The sequence below is a fragment of the Neolamprologus brichardi genome, chromosome 2 (genome assembly GCF_056152115.1).
Source record: "Neolamprologus brichardi isolate AB-2024 chromosome 2, ASM5615211v1, whole genome shotgun sequence".
NCBI lineage: Eukaryota > Metazoa > Chordata > Actinopteri > Cichliformes > Cichlidae > Neolamprologus > Neolamprologus brichardi.
Genome location: NC_142105.1, coordinates 12,418,325 through 12,437,099, shown reverse-complemented (window position 1 = coordinate 12,437,099; position 18,775 = coordinate 12,418,325). Strand labels below are relative to the sequence as shown.

Sequence of the window (18,775 nt, the reverse complement as noted above, 5' to 3'; positions counted from 1 at the left end):
CGGTATCGGCAGATATCCAAATTTATGATATCGGTATCGGTATCGGACATAAAAAAGTGGTATCATGCCATCTCTAATACAGTGTAGACCCTCTAAACTAAGTTTGGGGGATGTGATCTTTGAATAAATGCAGACCAAACTGTTGTTGTTTGTTTACTTACACAGCATGTCTTGTAGAATTAACTGGAGTCAACAGCAACAGCATAGTGCAGTCATATCTCAAGTCTAATAACAGAAGACAGAAAAAGATCAGTACAGAAACAACTTCCCCAAACCAAAGCACAAATAAAACAATAAGTAAAACAGGCTGATCTAAAGTATGATTAAAGTTCAGCCTGATTAATATAAATGTCACTGACAGTTGCTAATATATTGGAAATACTTACTGATGTCTTTCTGTCCAACAACAGGAGTGCAGTAAGACAGTAAGAAGCAAGCAAAGGGAGAAAAAGCAGAACATTTTTCAGAAACTGATTTGATCCTTAATGGCTGTGCAATCATTGTAACATAGAGTTTGCTTATGTTGTTAAATAAAGTCTAGATTTGACATTAATAGATGTCACAGATGTTCAAAAGCTGCCACAAAGCATGAAAAAAATGGACGTCTCCGAAAACGTCGGAGCATTTTTGCAAATATGTGATGTCTTGATAAATCGAACAGATATTTGAACTTTACACAGCCACATTCTCATCTGAAAATATCTTAAAAGTTTATTTTGTGACCGAGAAAAAATAATACGTTTTTTAGCCGCGCTCTTCCACCATTGCTGCGCTCACAAGTAGGCACAGGCTCCGACAACCGACAAACGCAATACTCCTTTTCCCCAGACTACCCTTTCTGGGTCACGAAATAACCTTTTAAGATATTTCAGCCGAGAATGTAGCTGTGTAATGCTCAAATATCTACTTAATTTATCAAAATATCACATATTTGCATAAGTGCTTCCACGTTTTCGGGGAGAGCTCTGTTATCCACCAGTGCGATAGCTGACCGGGAGGTCAAGGCTTGATAAGAGTCCGCGAGCACAGCTAACTCCTGGCGTATTGTTTTCAACCCCCTGCGGTCTTTTGCTACTCAGGTTAAACATGATATATATATATATATATATATATATATATATATTAGGGGTGCAACGATACACAAAATTCACAGTTCGGTTCGGTTCGATACCTTGGTGTCACGGTTCGATATTTTTTCAATACAAAAAAATGTTCATGCCTTTTTAATTTGTCATTTATTAAAATTATAAAAATATATTTTAACTCAAAAGTACAGTTTTTAAATTTGATGTTGCTGAAACAACAAAGTAATAAAAAAAATTAATATCTGATTGAGGAATCACTCATCTTTGGAAAAGAGAGTTTATTACAGAGAAATGGCTCTTTCCAAAATAAAAGCTATACTATACACTTCTTCTGGGGTATATTCTCAGCAGCATATTAACCTCTTAAGTCCCAAGGGGGTTTCTGAGCTTCCTGCTCGAAAATGTAATGCCCAAATTTAATTGATTATTTCTCTGCAATTACAAACTCTGTCCTTACAATCTATGTATCAAAATAAAGCTAACACTTGGGAAATTTCATCAGAGGTGTAAATATTGAATCAGATATTACTGTGTCAAAGTTACTGAGACTGGAACACAGAAAAAGTAAGTAGATTTTATCCTCGCCTAATTATTATTATTTTTTTAATTTTTAGCATATAACCCTTTGAAAAATATGCCTCAGATCACATTTGGTTCCAGAAATCCAGTAACCAACATATAAACATAATCTGTGCAAAGATTTATGTTTCTAAAGTGAAACAGTGAAAAATTACAGCGCTGTCAATACATGAATATCCAGACGTTGTACAAAAATGTCCAATTTTGGCACACAATTGGACACCATGCCAGTTGATTTTTTTTAGGTATTAAAGAGCAGAAATTAATAAATTTTATTAACAGGCCTAAACATGCTTTTTTTAAATATATATTTTTGAAGAATTAACCACACATTTACATGGCAACGGCCCTTTTCTGCAGCGCGTATAGAGCGTTTGATTGGCCTCTGGCCCTTTAAACTCCGAGGGGCTGTTGGTATCTTTTGGTCAATTTGTGTGATTGACACCTCTTTTTAATGTTTGAGCCAATAGATTCACAGTGACGATGCCACGTTCTCGTCACTTCAACCAATCAGACGTTGTGATGCCAAAACCCATGTGGGCCCAAATTTACTGCATGTGGCGTCTGTTCAGTCACGTGTCTGTAGGTGGGTCTAAAATGGAGGTTGTTGACAGAAAACTGCTCTGATGCGGCTAAGTTGGCATGGCAACTACTGTTCATCACGTGGCTACTGGCTACCAGCGAAAATAAGGAGGACATCTGGACGGTAAGCCAATTTCTGTCTTAGCGCATTTGCGCCGCTGTGTGTTTTTGTGGTCTTCTTTTGTGGCTCATTCAGTGAATTTTGGTCTGATCGTGGTGAAACTTGGTGTGTGGAGTCAGTGATAGCTCTGGAAGCTAACCAGCCCATCTTTAGCCGGTTACACAAAGTCTGAAGAATTTCTGGTTCGGTTTTGTTTGTTTAGCGGACTTCCGCGCATTTACGTAACTGCTCATTTAATCACGCCTTGTTTTCGGTGTGTTTGGTGGTTGTAGAAATGGTTTATATGACGTGATCTCCTCCTTTTTGCCCCGTACTGGGGCATGGGACTTAAGTGGTTAAACATATCAGGTCCCCATAAGGAGAATCATGTGCTAACGGCTGTCTAAATGACTCGGGTAAAGTTTGTAGCATGTGTGCTTGTTGTTTTTGTCTGCTTCCACTTGTCTTTGTACTAGGATGATGTCAGAGTAAATGTGCAGTCATATTTGTTGTGTTCCCACTGGTGCTGTCAGCTAATCTGAAATGACATTAACGCCACAACACGGCAAATCTCTGTTAACGAGCTACCGCAGATCGCCCTGTGCATGGGGCTGGACGGCCAACACGTTAACGAGCTAACCTGCTAACACATTAGTTCCCACCAATGTAATTGAGCATTGCTGGCACATCCAACATACTGTTTTACTTTTGTCCATGACAGGCTTACCTTCAGGGTCATACGTCACATGAAAACCAAAATAGTTCCAAACGCCACATCTGAATGAGGATGGGGGAGGTTCAATTTGCCATGTTGCAACAGCTTAACTTCTGTCTCGCTAGCTTGCCCTGCGCTCAGTGAATCTGCGTTCGACTACTCCGCCTAGGCTGCACTGTCGAGCGCAGATCCACTGAGCGCTCAACACAGACAGCATCGTCAGAAGGAAAGTTGATCAAATAAATTAAAAATTTTGTATTGTTCGATACATATGCGTATCGAACCGAAAGCACTGTATCGAACGGTTCAATATCGATAGAGTATTGTTGCACCCCTAATAAATAAATATATATACGTTCAACATTCAGTCATTCAAAGTGTCCAGCAGAGGTCTCATCTTGGGACCAGCAGCTCCTCCTTTGGCAGGCATAAGCTGCAAAAGACCAGTTTCCTCCACCAAGGAAACTGTGGTGATGCGTCTGAACTCTTCGATGATCTAAGAAGTAAGGGGACAAAAACAATGAAATTTTAAATGACAGACCAGATCTCATAGTTATAACATGAATCTTTTTTTTATTTATTTGTTTTGTTGCTGAAAAATCTCCCTATAGCTGGAGTTCATGATGCTGCTGTGTCCCAGTGTTTCCACGCAGTGCGATCAGCTGAGCGGATAATGAAGCAGATATGTGAGCAAAGCTGTATCTGCATGACAGAACAAGCGACTACTGCCGCGCACATTTTTAAATACAAGCAAGCATGCTTCAGAGCTTTTCAGAAAGTTCTGTTGCTGCTAAAACAAAGTTGCCACTTACAGCTGGGAGAAAGCTTTCAGTGAGCTCTCGGCGATGATGAGGAGCTACAGATCAATGGGGAGACGCAGACAGATGCAACAGCCGACTGTTGGGAATGATCTGCCCAATGTTCATAGAATCTCAAAGACATACAGGATTTAAGTTTGTTTACCTGTTTTATGTGCTGACCCAGAAGCAGAGCCACCACAACTTAAGGATTGCCCCTCTCATTTCTCAAAAATAAAATAAAAATCATCTGACGTCCATTTTCTTTTCCATCAAGGCAGGAAAGTAGTTTGCAAAGACCGCAAACTACTACTACAAAGACCGCGATTGTAATTACGCCACAGCAACGCACTGAAGGCTGTCCAAATTCGTGGACTCCTCCGAATGCAGCCGACAAATGTGTCCTCCTTTTCCTCGAATTTTAAGGATGGGTCGGGTGTGTCCTTCGTGGCCCACCATATCCCAGAATTCATAGCGCGGCCCAGCCAAACTCCAGTTTCCGGCAATAGCGGCCACTACTAAGTTTTAAAATTACTCTTATTAGTCTTTCTGGGTCACAAAATAAACCTTTAACATATCTTCAGGCGAGAATGTGGGTGTGTAAACTGCAACTATCTGCTCCGTTTATCGAGACATCGCATATTTGCAAAAGTGCTTCGACGTTTTCGGAGATGTCTGTTACTCACCAGCTCTAGGCTAGTCGAGAGCTCGAGGGTTACTAGAGCCGCCGAGAACGGCAAAATCCCGGCACATCATTTTCAGATCACCGCGGTCTTTCGCTACTCTGGTTAAACATAGGTTTACATCCAGCCTACCCGACCTTCTGAGGACCGGTCCACGTAGCCCACGAAAGCCAGGTCCTCAGGAGACTTCAGCCTATGAATTTGGACACAACCTCAGCGTTCCGATTACAAGTCCGGGACTGGTTATGCATGCTGACTGATAAAAAGCGCACCACAAACACATTTCATTGCAACTTACCGGCAGTTGTCTAGACGGTTAACAGACAGCAGCAGATTCAAAGTTTTATTTCAAATAATGGTGCATTACACAGACGCAAGCAATACAAGTGAAGTGTAATAGGTCATTACTTCAAAAATTACCATTTGCATGCGCTATTATATATTATTCACCCTGTGTAAATAGCTTACCTTCACTTCTGTGGTTCGATCGGGTTCGATGGAAGCCGGAGAAAGGACCCAGAGTTTGCTTGCTGCCCCGCTCAGTCAAGAAGCGCGGTCTGGCGCATGCGCAATTAGGAACATAAGACTCATTGTTTGGGGGTATATTTTACTGCATTTTTTAATGTAATGTTGTTACTGTTAGGAAAAGGGTATAATTAACCCATTACTTTATAATTCCTTGGCTGAGTGCAATAATAGAGTAAATTTTATATGATTTGCATAGATTATATATACCTCTCTCCAAAATAGCTTTTATCAGTGTGTTTGTTTCTTTCTTTCTTCTTTCAGGGTTTTTTTTCTTCTTTTTTTCCCCCATATGTGTGTTTGCACAGGTATATAATGACTTTAATGTATGTAATTTGGGGGGGGGGGGGGGGGGGGGTTCTCTTGTTTGTCTGCTTTGTTATGTTTTTATGCTTTTCCTGATAATGAATAAAAACTGTTAGAAGGGGAAAAAAAAGAAAAAAACAGCGTTCATTGTTCTGTATCGAGTGTACAGCTGATAGATGACATTTTTAAAAACTGATTAATGAGGTGTTTCCAGCACCAAGATTAAAATGGCAAATTCATTTTCATAGGGTCTTCCACATTTCTCTAAAGCTGGAGGCAGATGTGTGAGAGCTAGGGAGATGGAGCTGAAAATCAAATCAACGTTCTGGTGCTATAACTTCTGATGCACCAGTTTCTGTGTCACTGTTTGACTTCCGTAAGAACAGTTGCTTGGTCTTGTATCAGAGGCCGATGTTGATACCGACTTTAGCCACTGTGCTACATTGGCCGCAGTATGTTTGGGGTATAATGCTCCAGTTAAATCTGACAGGTGAGGCTCAGGAGATTTGTTCTGGCTCATCCATTAAGGACAGCCTCTCTTATGAAACTTGTGCTATCTGCCTATATGTAGCGTTTTATGGGTCTCAGACAAACATCTGGCCAAATGTACACTGATCTTGCCAGAGAGAAGGGAAGTCTTTTTCGTCAGTGGTGCTCTGCATCCAGGCTACTGACTTAGCCGCAGTGCTAAGACTAATGCGGGTAGAGGAGTTCAAAAAATTCAGTTCCAGAGTCTATTAGAGTCAACATAACAAGTAACCAAGCACAAGTAGGTCAAAGGTCATCACCACCTTAACCTTACTACTGTTGTTGCAGGTGGTGTTGAAGAAGAAGCACTCACTGCATGCCAGTCTGAACATAATACTGCTGACTGTCCAAGAAAAACACGACCGCCATGCGCTTTACTGGAGGTGAATACAGCGCAGCTGATGTATCTGAACTCTGACAGTCCTCTTTGGCCTCACCCATCAGCCCCTGTGTCCTTTGCACCTGTCAGAGCCTAAAAGCAAGTTCTGGTGAGAGGAAGAAGAACAGTACGATCTCTCTGACAACATGACCAGTTCTCTCTTCATCAGAATGACCCAACAGCTGCTATGTTTCAGGCTGGAGGCTGCAGACCCCTCAAACAGCACGGCTTCCAGGGTCTTTCAGTAGTTGGATATGAATCACTGTGTCTTTCAAGCCTTAAGAGCTTGAAAAGAAGGTGGCTGGACCTCTTTATTTTTTTAATTAAAATTTAAAAAGTCCAGTACTACATGTTTTGAGGTTCTTTTGAAGTTCTGGAGACCACCATAACCTGGATGACTGAGAACATATGCAGACAGACTGCCTCATCCAAATAAAGAAATTACATCACAGTAGAAGTTGTGCCTGGAGTCAACCCACCCAGCCTGAGACACATAAAGTCCAATCCCTCTCTGCACAGGTATTTCCAGATCCATGTTGAGTCCCATGGACACTCATCTGCAAGCTCTGCAAGGTCTGGGAATGCCTGGTCATAAGGACTCCACCAGAAAAATACCTACTTACATTTTAGCCACGAAACCTAATTTTGGATACACAGAAGAAGATGGCTGGTTGGATGCTTTTCATAGAGCACATGACAGAGTGTGGTATCTTTTCACAATTACATTCCACATTCCAGATTTTTTGTGGTTGGCTGAAGCTCAAATATGGCCATGCAGACTTTTTACAAACTATTTTTCTTTTGTGGTAGCCTCCAGGCTGCCTTGGTGAGGCGCTGACTCACAGTTTTAGGATTTTGTCATGGTCTCGGTCTTTTGACCAAGCTTTCTGAGTTACTGTGACTTTTGTATTATTATGTTCTAGCTTACACCTGATAGAACACCAAGAGGTACAAAAACATGACTCATCTTTCAGAGTTGCAAAATTCTGCATGGAGCTGCTGTGTAGCATCTGATAAGCTTTAAAGATAAACTCCTTGGTTTGAATTAGATCACTTCATCTACAGTCTGTAGCAACAAGCCCGAACTACAACAGCCCCCTGAGGTGATTTTCAGTCTGAACGCTCACAGGTGTGGCCGTTAACTCATTCTTATGGTGAAGATGAGAGAACTTGATGTGATTCCAGCGACTTAAAGGCTGAAATCGGTCCAGTATTTTACACTGCAGGGTTTTATTTCCAGGAAAAACCTGATGGTAAGATCACTCTGCCCTATTCGCTCTCCAATTACAGCGCTTGTAGTGACATTTAGCTCGGTGTGTGCTTTAGCCCTTGAAAAGGCCACAAGTCCACTTCACCTAAGCAAACGACGTTTTTGTCATCACAGCTGCTGATTGGATTATCAGGAGCACCTTCAGCTGCCATGTAAGACCTTGGCCTCTGATAAGCTATCAGTCTCCTCTGGAAGGTGAATTACAACGACCTCAAGAATTGCCCTTGAGCAAGGCATTTAGCATGCTTCCTATTGGCTGTGGGCACAGGGCTGTGTGCAGTCTGTAAATGGCACACGTTGGAGTGCCATATTGATTACACACTAGGCTGGGGTGTGTTTGCATTGATTTTTATATCTGAATCAAACAAAAGTTCAAACACTATAACAGCAGAGTGACGGCCATCAGACGGTTGGATTGGTGTAATGTCAGACTGTCAGACGACCGCTGTGGGAATCACTTCAGTTTTTACTGCACAGTTTATACTGCAGTTCATTATTACTATGTTACTCTACTTTATTAAACCTACATTTATTGTTACTATACATTCATTCAGCAAAAACATGTTCAGTTGTCACTGCCCAGTGTCTTTCTTTCTCTGTGCCACTTATATAACCCTTGAGCTTGTCTGTAACCTTATAACAGACCCAGTGAGTCTGGAATGGGTAAAACCATCACTGACACACATAGGAGATGTGGTCGCATCTGAAAAAGCTATAAAAACATGTTATTAATGTCTATTATCAACAAACTGTTGCAGAGCAAAGGTCATTCAAAGGCAGATGATAACAGAAATGAACCTGCTGTGTTTAATAGACTGATTCTTATATGGAGCTTTTCTGCTTCATGTCTCATTCACACACTCAGGCCCCGGTGATGTAGACATCAGGAGCAACACAGGGTTCAGCATCATGTCAAAGATACTTTGGCATGTACACTGGAGCAGCCAAGGATCGAACCACCAACCTTCCAACTTGCAGATGAGCCACAGCCACTCCACCCAGTGTGAGAAATATATGAGTGTCAAAGGCAAAGTGAAAGCTCGAGTCGAGTTATTTAGATTTGCTGGAGTCTCATAAACATGCACGAGCCTTATAAAGAGCAGTACGAACTCAAAGTGAAAGTACACGGCGGTCAGAGCTCCGTAATCAGCTCATGCAGCGTACAGCAGGCTGAAGTTCATTCGCATTCACTCACATTACATCAGAGCTAGCTGAGTTAGCTAAACCTGCTGAGACATGAGGAGGTGTGTTTGTGAAAATACCATCAGGACAGAGTGATTAGTGAGGGAGGTGCAGGAGGAGACAGCAGAGGATGTGGGAGAAGAGAAAACGATGCAGTGTGAGGCGGGAGGATCAGGAGGAGGTGTCAAGGGAAGGTCTTTATATTGCTCCCCCATTCCTCCATCAGTCTTTTATCTCTCTGGGTGGAGAGGATCAAGGGTCAGCCGGAGGACTGAGGGATGGGTGGGAGAAGCATCTGACACACACACACAAACACAGACACACACACACACTTGACTTGACACGTTTGATCTCAGCGAGCACATCAAATTGACATAATGCTTTCCCTCACCCCTAACCCTGAAAAATGACTGGTTACCCCTAACCCTGAGGTTATAGCACATTTTGAGTCTCAAACATGTGTTCAAACTGGGAATGGACATTTGGAACCCATAATGCTGGTGGTTCTCACAAGTATAGTGACATGCCAATTTTCTGTGCTCAAAATGATGTATAATCATGCACACAGATTTTTAAAGTCAGGAATTCTTAGCTGACGCACACACACACTCCAACAACATCTGCAAATGTGAATTTCCTCTTACTGGATATTCCCTGTTTCTGTGAGCTTTTACAGAAAATATGATGAAACTAATAAACTCTGGAATGTTTGATCATGTGACAGTTTCACAGTGACAGCGTGGGTCTGGTTTTACTTCCAGTGTGTGACCTCGATAATTACTGAAAACAGTATTTAGACGTTAATATCATCTCCGTTTTATTTATATCTAGCTGATATCTACAAAGCTAAAACAAATGCAGCAGCTGTGTGCACATGTAAAATGATCAGTTTTTAAATGTTGTGAGGAAAACGCTGTGACCGAGCCTGTCTGTGTGACCACTGTGGGAGTCTTCTTATTGTGCAATGACCATGTTTCCAGGCAAAGTGATGCAATCTCTGCATAGAAACTGTTTTGCAACATATGCAGCAATAAGGTCATCTCACCAATACAGTGTCAGTCAGAGAGCATCTTCTTTCACTGCTCAGCTGAACGCGGCTGCTGCTGTGTGTGTGTCACCAACATGTTCCTGCTTCTTAAATGTGTTTGTGAGGGTCAAAGGTGGGTGTTAGCCCACCTGTGAAGCGCTTCAAACCTCTGTGACAGCTGAGCTACACTCAGCACCCCTTTAAACATTATAATCAGAAGCAGTCTTTCTTTTCAAAGTAAAGAGAATTTTGTGAGTAAAAATCATTTCATTTGAACCCTTTCAAATGAAATGTCAAAGGTTTTTTTTTTTTTTTTTAGATTTGAGGCACTTAAATTGTGGAATCGCTGCTTTTTCTGCTTCCAGATATAAAATTGCAGAATCCAGTGTTGTGCAGCAAGAATGAAGCTGATTTTTCTTCCTCATCTAACTTGTCTGTGTGCAGGTGAGACCTGGTGTGAACAGGTACATCAGTATTCCCTCCAGTCTGAACACAAGTGGCTCTATTCAGCTCACAGCAGGATATGGATCAGTCCCACCGCCATCTGTGCTGGTTCTGTGCAGGACAACAACAGCCCCATGCCTTCTGTCCTCAGGTTCTCCTCATGCATAAACACAGAACGGTTTATCACCAGATAAATATTTATCCACTTATGACCAACAGTCCATCTGTGTGGGGTTAATCATACAGGTTAATGTGTGGTTAGTGTCAGCCAACATGTCCTCAGGTCCTTTACTTATTAAACTGCGGCACTGACTCAAGGAACTGTTATTATGATCCTGAATCACTAAAATTATAAAATTACAGTTTAGCAGAGGCACAAACACGCACTGACGCTTTAATGCTACAGTGACAAGAAATAAAATACCAGCTGACAGTCCGCAGAGAGGCTGCTGCAGTTACCACAGCCTGATGGACGTCATCCATAAACGTAGTCTGAAACGTAGCAGGAGCCTGACCCTGAGGAACACCTCTGACTGCTCATCACTGATTCTGCTCTTCTGCAGCACTTTATTATTATTAAGTGGACCAGAACCTTCTGTGACTCCGCCCACCAAACCCAGTGTCACCTCCTCACTCTCCTCATGCACCTCTGGACCATCCAGCTGCAGAGACCAGGTTCAGTGGACACCTCAGACTCCAGCAGCAGGTGGTGCATCAGGAGCAGGTGACAGCACAGTAAGCTAGACACACACACAAACACTCACACACACATACCCACACACACACACACACAAACACTCACACACTCGCGGCTGATCTCTGTGCAGTCCGATGCTCTCAGCTGATGCTTGCCCTCCTCAGAGGGACCGTGTGTGTGACAGATACTCTGATTTGAGTTTCCTGAATCTATAGCTCATAAAGTGAATGTTGTGAAAACACAAAGACCTGCAGAGGGTCAGCCCGGCTCAGGGGAAACAAACTTTGTGGTGACTCGTCTGCAGCAAACAGCTGAAAATATGCACTCCAGTGTGACCCGATGAGCTCCCACATCCTGTCGTTACACCTCAGAGGGAAAAATATTTGAACTGGAAGAATAAGTGATCTTCTTCGCTGCACTACTGTCACTGAAATATCTACACATCAGGATGTTGGATGTCTGGAAACAGGAAAACTTTTGTGAACGCCGGCAGCTCCGGTACTGACCCGAAGGCCCGGCACGGCACCGACATTAACACACTCACACATTAATGAGTTGGACTGAAGGTGTGGCAGCAGACACACCTGAACACAACGTGGACGCCACCTGACAGGAGGCATCGGCCCGTAGATATGCTCCAGTGTGCATGTAAACACATGTGTAGAGTGGGGGGCGTGACCCGTGGACAAAGTCACGAGTTTTAGTTAAAATGAAATTTACAGCAGGAGGTTTGTGTCAGACCCACAGCAGCCTCGTTACTGTTACATGTGGATGTTTCGGCGTATGATGGCATCCATCAGCAGGTCCAAGATGTTTGATTGGCTCATGATGATGATGATGATGACATCCTGAGCAGATATTTTTCTCCTGATAATTACAGACTGCTTCAGTCTTTGTAGATTTCCTCTTTCCATCTGCTGCTTTAATATCATGCAGGGTTATTAGTCGTGGATGGAGCGCTGACACACACACACACACACACACACACACAACGGGATGACTGGGTTAAATGCAACTCATGCTAAGCCCGTGTCAGCATGCAGCAGATGGAACCAGAGAGAGAGGGAGGGCGAGAGACAGCCGCCTGAATGCAGGTGTTTGTGTTGGATCATCTGAGCATGTGTGACAGCACACACTGTACAGTACATGTACACACTCTGTGTGTGTGTGTCTTACATGTGCATTGTTTGTGTTGTTTGTTTTAATCGATACTCACAATTGATTTACTACCCAGTGTTATGAGGGTAAACAAGAGGTACCACGTGTGTGTGTGTGTGTGTGTGCGTGCGTGCGTGCGTGTGTGTGTGTGTGTACATCTTTGTGAGGACCAGAAATTTGACGCTTACTATACTTGTGGGGACCATCCATCCCAAATCTTGTTCCCCACAAGTTTTAAGGCATTTTTAAGGCTCAAAATGTGGTTTTAGTGTCAGGGTTACCATTCGGGAAAGCATTATGTCAATGAGATGTCCTCACTAAGATATAAAACGTATGAGTGTGTGTGGGACGGCAGCCAGCTGTGACAGATGTAGCTGTGCAGCCTAATGATTATGCTGAATGTAAACACCATAAGCCCCGTCAGAGTCTTGCAGTCCTGCAGCTCAGACGCTTTTCTTTTACTTCTCTGTGATTTTTCTCTCCATCTTTCTGAAAATGTTGGTTTTATATGTATTTTATTCTTCATAGGAACGTCTCTTTAAACACAGTATAAGCTGGCATGGAGCAGATACATTATGTCACGCTCCAGCATGTCTCTGTTTGTTCATTCATATATATATATGTATATTCATATTTGCTGTATGTATTCTGCTGTGTATTTAGTTTTGTTCTTGGTTGCTTTAGAGGTGAACTCTTCTGTGTGTGGCTTGTCCTCTTGTGTCTAACCTTGTGTATTCAGCTTGTATGTCTGCACGCTTCCCTGTGTCTCCTTCTCCCAGCTGTTTTCACTTCCCTGATTACTTTCTACGTATAAATACGTTAGCTCTTGCCTCAGTGGGAATTTTTCTCTTCTTTTAGTCCTATACTTGAGCCAGTGTGTTCTCTATCTTTATGTTTCTCAGTTTCCCCTTTTGGACGTTGCGTTTTTCCTTTCTGCATTTTGCTTAAATCCCTCAGGAGATGGCTCTCTTATGTTTGGGTCCGCCACACAGCACTCAGGCTGCTTCTCCTGCAGAGGTGCTTTCCATAAGTCACAGCCCCAATCAATACTCCTACTGATACGCAGTAGAGTTCATGGTGGATTCGATCCATCCCAAAGCATCCCAAACCGTGTCACTTCCACTTCCTCCATGCTTCACAGCTGGTGTGAGGATCTTTTCCTGCTGTATTTGTTTCATGCCAAACATGTCGTCTGTTCTGGTGTCCAGATAATTCACTTTTATCTGCCAGAGAACTTTATTCTAGTCTCTGCTGTCATGTGCGTGGACAATCAGACCATGCTGACAGCAGACTATTGTCTGGACAGTGGAAAGTCTGATTTCTAATTCTGTTGAGATCTTTTTGAATCTGAAGGTCTCAGACAGGTCGTTTGATCGCACCTCTGTGTTCACTCTGTCTTTAACAGTCAGAATCACACCGACCAAAATCCTCAGGTTTAAACGGGAGAAGCCTCCTTCACAATGCTGAGTAACAAAGTTTTGATCACGTGCACCTGAAGATACACCTGTGTCAGTTTTTTTCTTCACTTTCATTATTTAGTTATGTTATTTGAATCTCCCAGCATTGTTCGAACTGATGTTAAATATCCATATGTCAGTGTATCCTAACTTTATCCTGCCTGTGAAACAGGAAGGTGGACATGCACGGATACAGAGTGTGTGTGAGTTTGCGGGTGTCCGAATGATGCAGGACTTGTTTTTAATTCAGTGTGGAGAAAATCAAAATCTGGGCTGGAGAAGGAGGAGATGCAAATGTAATAATTAGTTATTGATCGAGACAGCTCATTAAAGGAAGACAGCAGCAGCACTGGATGTATTTGCATCGGTGTAACTATAAGTCAGTGGCGACAATGCCACATTTACGTCCCCGCAGACAGACGCCTGATTTACAGCTCCAGGTTAAGTGTTAATCCATCTGCATGAAGCTAATGGAGCCACGGTGTTGATTTATTCCTTCATCATGTACTGCCATCACGCTGCTTCTACTGTGTTTCTACTGACGGGGACAGACACAGCATGTCCTCCATTCACCTGAGCCTTCAAAGTCACGCTCGGCCTGTTGGGTTCTGGACAAATCTGGTGATAATGAAATAAAATTCCTGAATTTAGTCGTGCTGTGTTTATTCCCACATGTGTGCAGCCTGGATCTAAAAGAACGCACAAACTCTGTGAATCTTCTTGTAGACGCCAAACACGAGCTCTTTGGGCTGTTTGTATTTTTGGCTGCTTTTTGCACATCTGTTATTTCTGCATCATTTGCTGTTTCTCATCCCTCATCTACCTTACACATCTGTGACTCTGTATCCTCGTCACACAGAATATTTGTTGTGTTGGGGTTCTTCACTCCTGATTCATGAGCGCTGCCATCGACTCACAGTCAGCGTGTCACAGTGAATGCAGCCTTTCCTGAATGATGAGGCGTCATCTCAAATCATTTTTAATGAAAGCAGGACTCAGACCTCACAGAGAAGCCTGCTAAGATGCTGCAGGTACCTCTGTAGACACCTCATGACCAGCGTGGGCCCTTCTGACCACTGTGTTACACACTGTAAATCCAAACGCTCAAAGTAATTAAATAAAGTAAAGAAAACAGTCCTAACTTAAGTTCATGTAACATTTTCTTCCATTTGAGTTAGTTCAACTTATTATTTTTGACCAACTATTTTGCACATCAGGTATCAACTACTTATAAAACAGAATTTGATTTTACTTATTTCTTTCAGTTACATAGCTTTGGTTTTCAATTTGACCCCAAACATAAAAGATATGTCTTTAGTCTGATGTAAGAGATGGGCTGCTTAGATTCTGAGAAAAGACAGTGGAACAAAAGTAAAACGTGCTCATCTTGTATCAGTTGTTCATGTCACACAGTGGAAATTTCGTATTTATCTTTTATATTGGTTTTATTCTGATTTTTAGTATTTATTTGAGTGTAGTTTTTATTTGCATGATTTTATTCTGTTTGAATAAATGCTGAGCACTGGGAGGAGAGAGGCCCCAGATATGAAGAGGAATGCAGTAAGGCCAGGTGGAAAACGAGGGACCCACTGCCTGATGGTGGGGGTACGACGCCTCATCTGGAGACAGACCGCTCAGCGTGACGTGGTGACCCAGTCCCGACAGCAGGAACTGCGACAGTAGGCGACAACGTGTGTGATTGATAGCAGGGCAGAGGTATACCTCTGCCTGCATTTGTGAGTAGTCTCCACTGTTGTTCACCGGGTGCAGTCGTGTTGGGGTCGCCATGGCTATAAGTCAGGCCAGGTTGCCATGATGGTTCTGGCCCCAATTTGTTTACTTACAAGGCGATGACGCGAGGGGAGTCACGGTGGCATCGTGTGACAGACTCCAGTACAGAATTTGAGCTGGGCTGGGATGTGATGGGCCCAGTGAAGGGACGAGACGGGGATAGGAGGCTCCTCCTCGTCTGCCTGGGACGAGATTGGCGTGGACCCGCACCGGAAGAGGAATTTCTGTCCAGCTTGTGAACACATAAAGGAACATTCGTCCTGGGTTGTGGGTCGGTTGCATCGTGGGACTGGGTGGGATTTTTGTGCATGAAGAGAATTGTATTTTTTAACAGTTTTAGAATAATTTTATCTAGTCTCGGTGGGAATTTTAGCATATTGAGAACATTTTATTGTGTACTGTTTTCTTTGGTTTGTTTTTTTCCTGCTGTCCGCCTCTGTGAATAAACTGTTTCTGATCATACCTGCATCATCTCTGCCTGGGTTCCTGTCGCTCGCTCTCCCCTTGTATTTAAAAGAACCTCCTTTGTAAGACATTCTGGCGCAACAGCTTTAGTGTCTTCATCGATTCTCTGACTTACATTGTGCAGAAAGTGTGTGTGTGTGTGTGTGTGTGTGGCTTAAACCAACATTTAAAAAACAACTTGTGACTTTAAAATAAGTTTACTACAGTGAATTTATTGGAGCATTACAAAAAATCTGTATCAAGTGCAGTACTTAAAAAGACTCAACCTTTTTATGATTTTATTTTCTAAATCTTATGTTCTTCTAATAAAGACTTCACTAGTGAGGTAATTTTCTGTCAAATACGGCGCTCCGCACATTTGTCTGCAGTTGTTTTATTTTGACCTGTGAGCGGCAGGATTTAGGACTCATTGAGAAGCCAGAAACACAGCCGGTAGGTGGCTCTGTCACTACCCGATCCGTACCGGAAACCCGATCGGTACCCCGCATGCGCGAATGGTGTCTACTTCCGGTCGTAGCGTTTTACGATAGTTATGGGTCAGAGTATCTGTTAAAATGTTAAGAATATTAAATATATCTTAAAATGTTTGCAATAATGAAGCATTTCAGTACAATGTAGACAAAAACAAAAAATAAAAAGACAGTTACGGATCGGAACTCCCCGATCCTTACTGCGCATGTGCAAAGTCGGACCGTACAACTCGGGTCTACCCGATCCGTACCGCGCATGTGCAGGAGTTTTCTTCTTCTTCTGTTCTTTTAATGGCAGTTTACTCCCCAGTGGACGAGGATACTGCCACCTGCTGACTGAGCGAATGAACCCTATTGTAAACTGAATTGGCGTCATTACAAACGTGTGTTAAATTTGATTTAGTGATCATCAAGTGTGTTTATGCTTGTCTGTGTGGAGAGGATTGACTGGAATAGTGATGATGATGTCCGCTATCACTGTCAATTGTCAGTAAACACTTAATCTGGCTGCTGAATCTTCAGGTGACACATTGCTAAATCAATATTATTAAGTCTGTAATTAGGCGCCATTCTTCTTATTTTACGGCGCTGTTGTTCAATCGGGGAACGCTCTCTGTTGAGGAGAAAAGCATGAATTTGTTTGTATACGGATTCTCCATTGTTTAAATGTCCCAGGCAGTCGAAAAGGAGGCAGAGCTGTTGAGAAATGCTAGGAGCTAACTGGGCGCTAACCGTATCATTCAAATATATTGAATGTCGCAAAGAGAGGAAGTGACGTAAGATTTGCGCATGCGGGGTACCGATCGGGTTTCCGGTACGGATCGGGTAGTGACAGGCTCTATGTTCATCACTGCGACCGTTACCAGCGCTGTTTGCGTCCTACGGTCCTTCAGATTTCTTTGTGTAGTGAAAGGTCAGCAAAGCACTTCTCATTCAGGGGAGCTTCCAAGAGCTCTGCACCCACCGGCCACGAATATGCAATGGAGATTTCAACACCGTCAGCCAAAAGAAAAACTCCACCTACGCCCACCAAAGCACCCACACCCCCTAGCCAGGGTACTGTGTCCCAAAGTGTGGAAACCAACAACTCCATAATAGAAGCCATTAACAAGCTAACAAACAAGATCGATGACTTCGGCGTGCAGCTAAGTAACAACATGATAATGGTGGCTAACATTGCCAAGCTGGCTGAAATGAACGCAGCCGATATAAAAGACTGTAAGGCTAAACTGTCTGGTTTGGAAAAAGACATTCCTGCTCTAAACAAAGAAAACGCTGAGCTGAAAGAGAGAATGTTAGAACTAGAACGATACATGCGTCGCTGGAACTTGAAAATCCAGGGCTGGAAAGAAAAAAATGACGAAGATACTCGCAAAGAAGTTATTGACATCTTGGCTAAGATCGCGCCACATTGGGCTTCTTCACTGGGCGACGCTGTGGACACCGTCCATCGTCTAGGGAAAAAAGAAGCGGGTAGACATCGACAAATAATAGTTCAGTTCACCATGAGGCACTACCGAGACGCTTTCTGGAAACTGACTAAGGATTCCCAGGTGTGCAAGGAGCTAGGCGTCTACTTCAAGCAAGATTTCTGCAAACTAGACCGAGAAGCAAGAGCTGCAGTTTGGCCCAAAATGGAGCGAGCCAGAGCTGAAGGGAAGAACGTCTACTACCGAGGGCATGCCGGTTACATCAACGGAGTTCGGGTGTTCCCTGGGTGACTGTCGAACTATTCCAAATAACCAGTCAGCATATTACTCTTTGAGTACAATGCGTTTTGCTAACAATTCTATTTAGGTCACGTTCTTTAACCAATTCTAAGAATGCCAAAAGTTTTAAATAGGCAGGTTCAATACTTATTGTTTATATTACCTATTTGGTACGTTACTGTAAGGATTTTTCATAGAGGTCGTTTGCACTTTGTGAATTCAGTTTTAAGGGATTAAGTGCTCCCAATTTTATAGAGTTCTACTTCTATCTGGGTACTTGAAGTACAGTCAACCTCTTTTTATTTTGCTTTCTCATTTCCCTTTTATGTCATTCCTTAGTTCCAATGTTAACTGTGTGTCTTTAAATACTAGGGGCTTAAGAGACAGTGTTAAAAGAAAATCAATATTTTTGTTCTGTAAAAATGTAAAGGCGAACTGTATACTGCTACAAGAAACACACTCTGTGGAGGCAGATGAAAATTTTTGGTCTAGTCAGTGGGGGGAAAGAATAATTCTTTGTCATGGTACTAACAAATCAGCGGGGGTGGCCTTACTATTTAAAAACTTTGGTAATAAAATTGAAACTCATAGAAAAGACAGTCTGGGCCATTGGCTAATTTGTGTACTCAAAGTGGATAATAGCTTTTTGATCTTATGTAATATTTATGGTTACAACAATGTAGCTCAGAACAAACTTTTATTAACTGAGATTACCAGTCACCTAAAAGAACTATCTCACAAATACTCCACAAACAATCTTATATTAGGTGGAGATTTCAATATGGTTTATGACGAATGGCTTGATAGATCACCCTCTAAATTCCAT

At 42.6% G+C, this 18,775-nt stretch overlaps 1 protein-coding gene across 2 annotated transcripts; it reads left to right on the top strand.

Annotated features, from left to right (window-relative positions):
- Window positions 1-2,295: 2,295 nt before the first annotated feature.
- Window positions 2,296-14,417, top strand: LOC148106083 (uncharacterized). Of its 2 annotated transcripts, XM_087852563.1 has the most exons (6): window positions 3,522-3,564; window positions 3,673-3,747; window positions 6,189-6,283; window positions 10,203-10,353; window positions 10,766-10,937; window positions 14,374-14,417. In XM_087852563.1, the coding sequence occupies exons 3-6, from the start codon at window positions 6,268-6,270 to the stop codon at window positions 14,404-14,406; spliced, it is 372 nt and encodes a 123-aa protein (XP_087708689.1). In that variant the 5' UTR covers window positions 3,522-3,564; window positions 3,673-3,747; window positions 6,189-6,267; the 3' UTR covers window positions 14,407-14,417. The 2 variants fall into 2 exon arrangements, with proteins under 2 accessions (XP_087708688.1, XP_087708689.1); XM_087852562.1 differs by lacking the exons at window positions 3,522-3,564; window positions 3,673-3,747 and adding an exon at window positions 2,296-2,370.
- Window positions 14,418-18,775: the final 4,358 nt, after the last annotated feature.

Coding starts and splice junctions, on each gene's coding strand:
- LOC148106083 (XM_087852562.1), top strand. Junction 10,354..10,765: donor CCCATGCCTTCTGTCCTCAG/GTTCTCCTCATG, acceptor GCTCTTCTGCAG/CACTTTATTATTATTAAGTG. Junction 10,938..14,373: donor CAGGAGCAGGTGACAGCACA/GTAAGCTAGACA, acceptor CTCGTCACACAG/AATATTTGTTGTGTTGGGGT.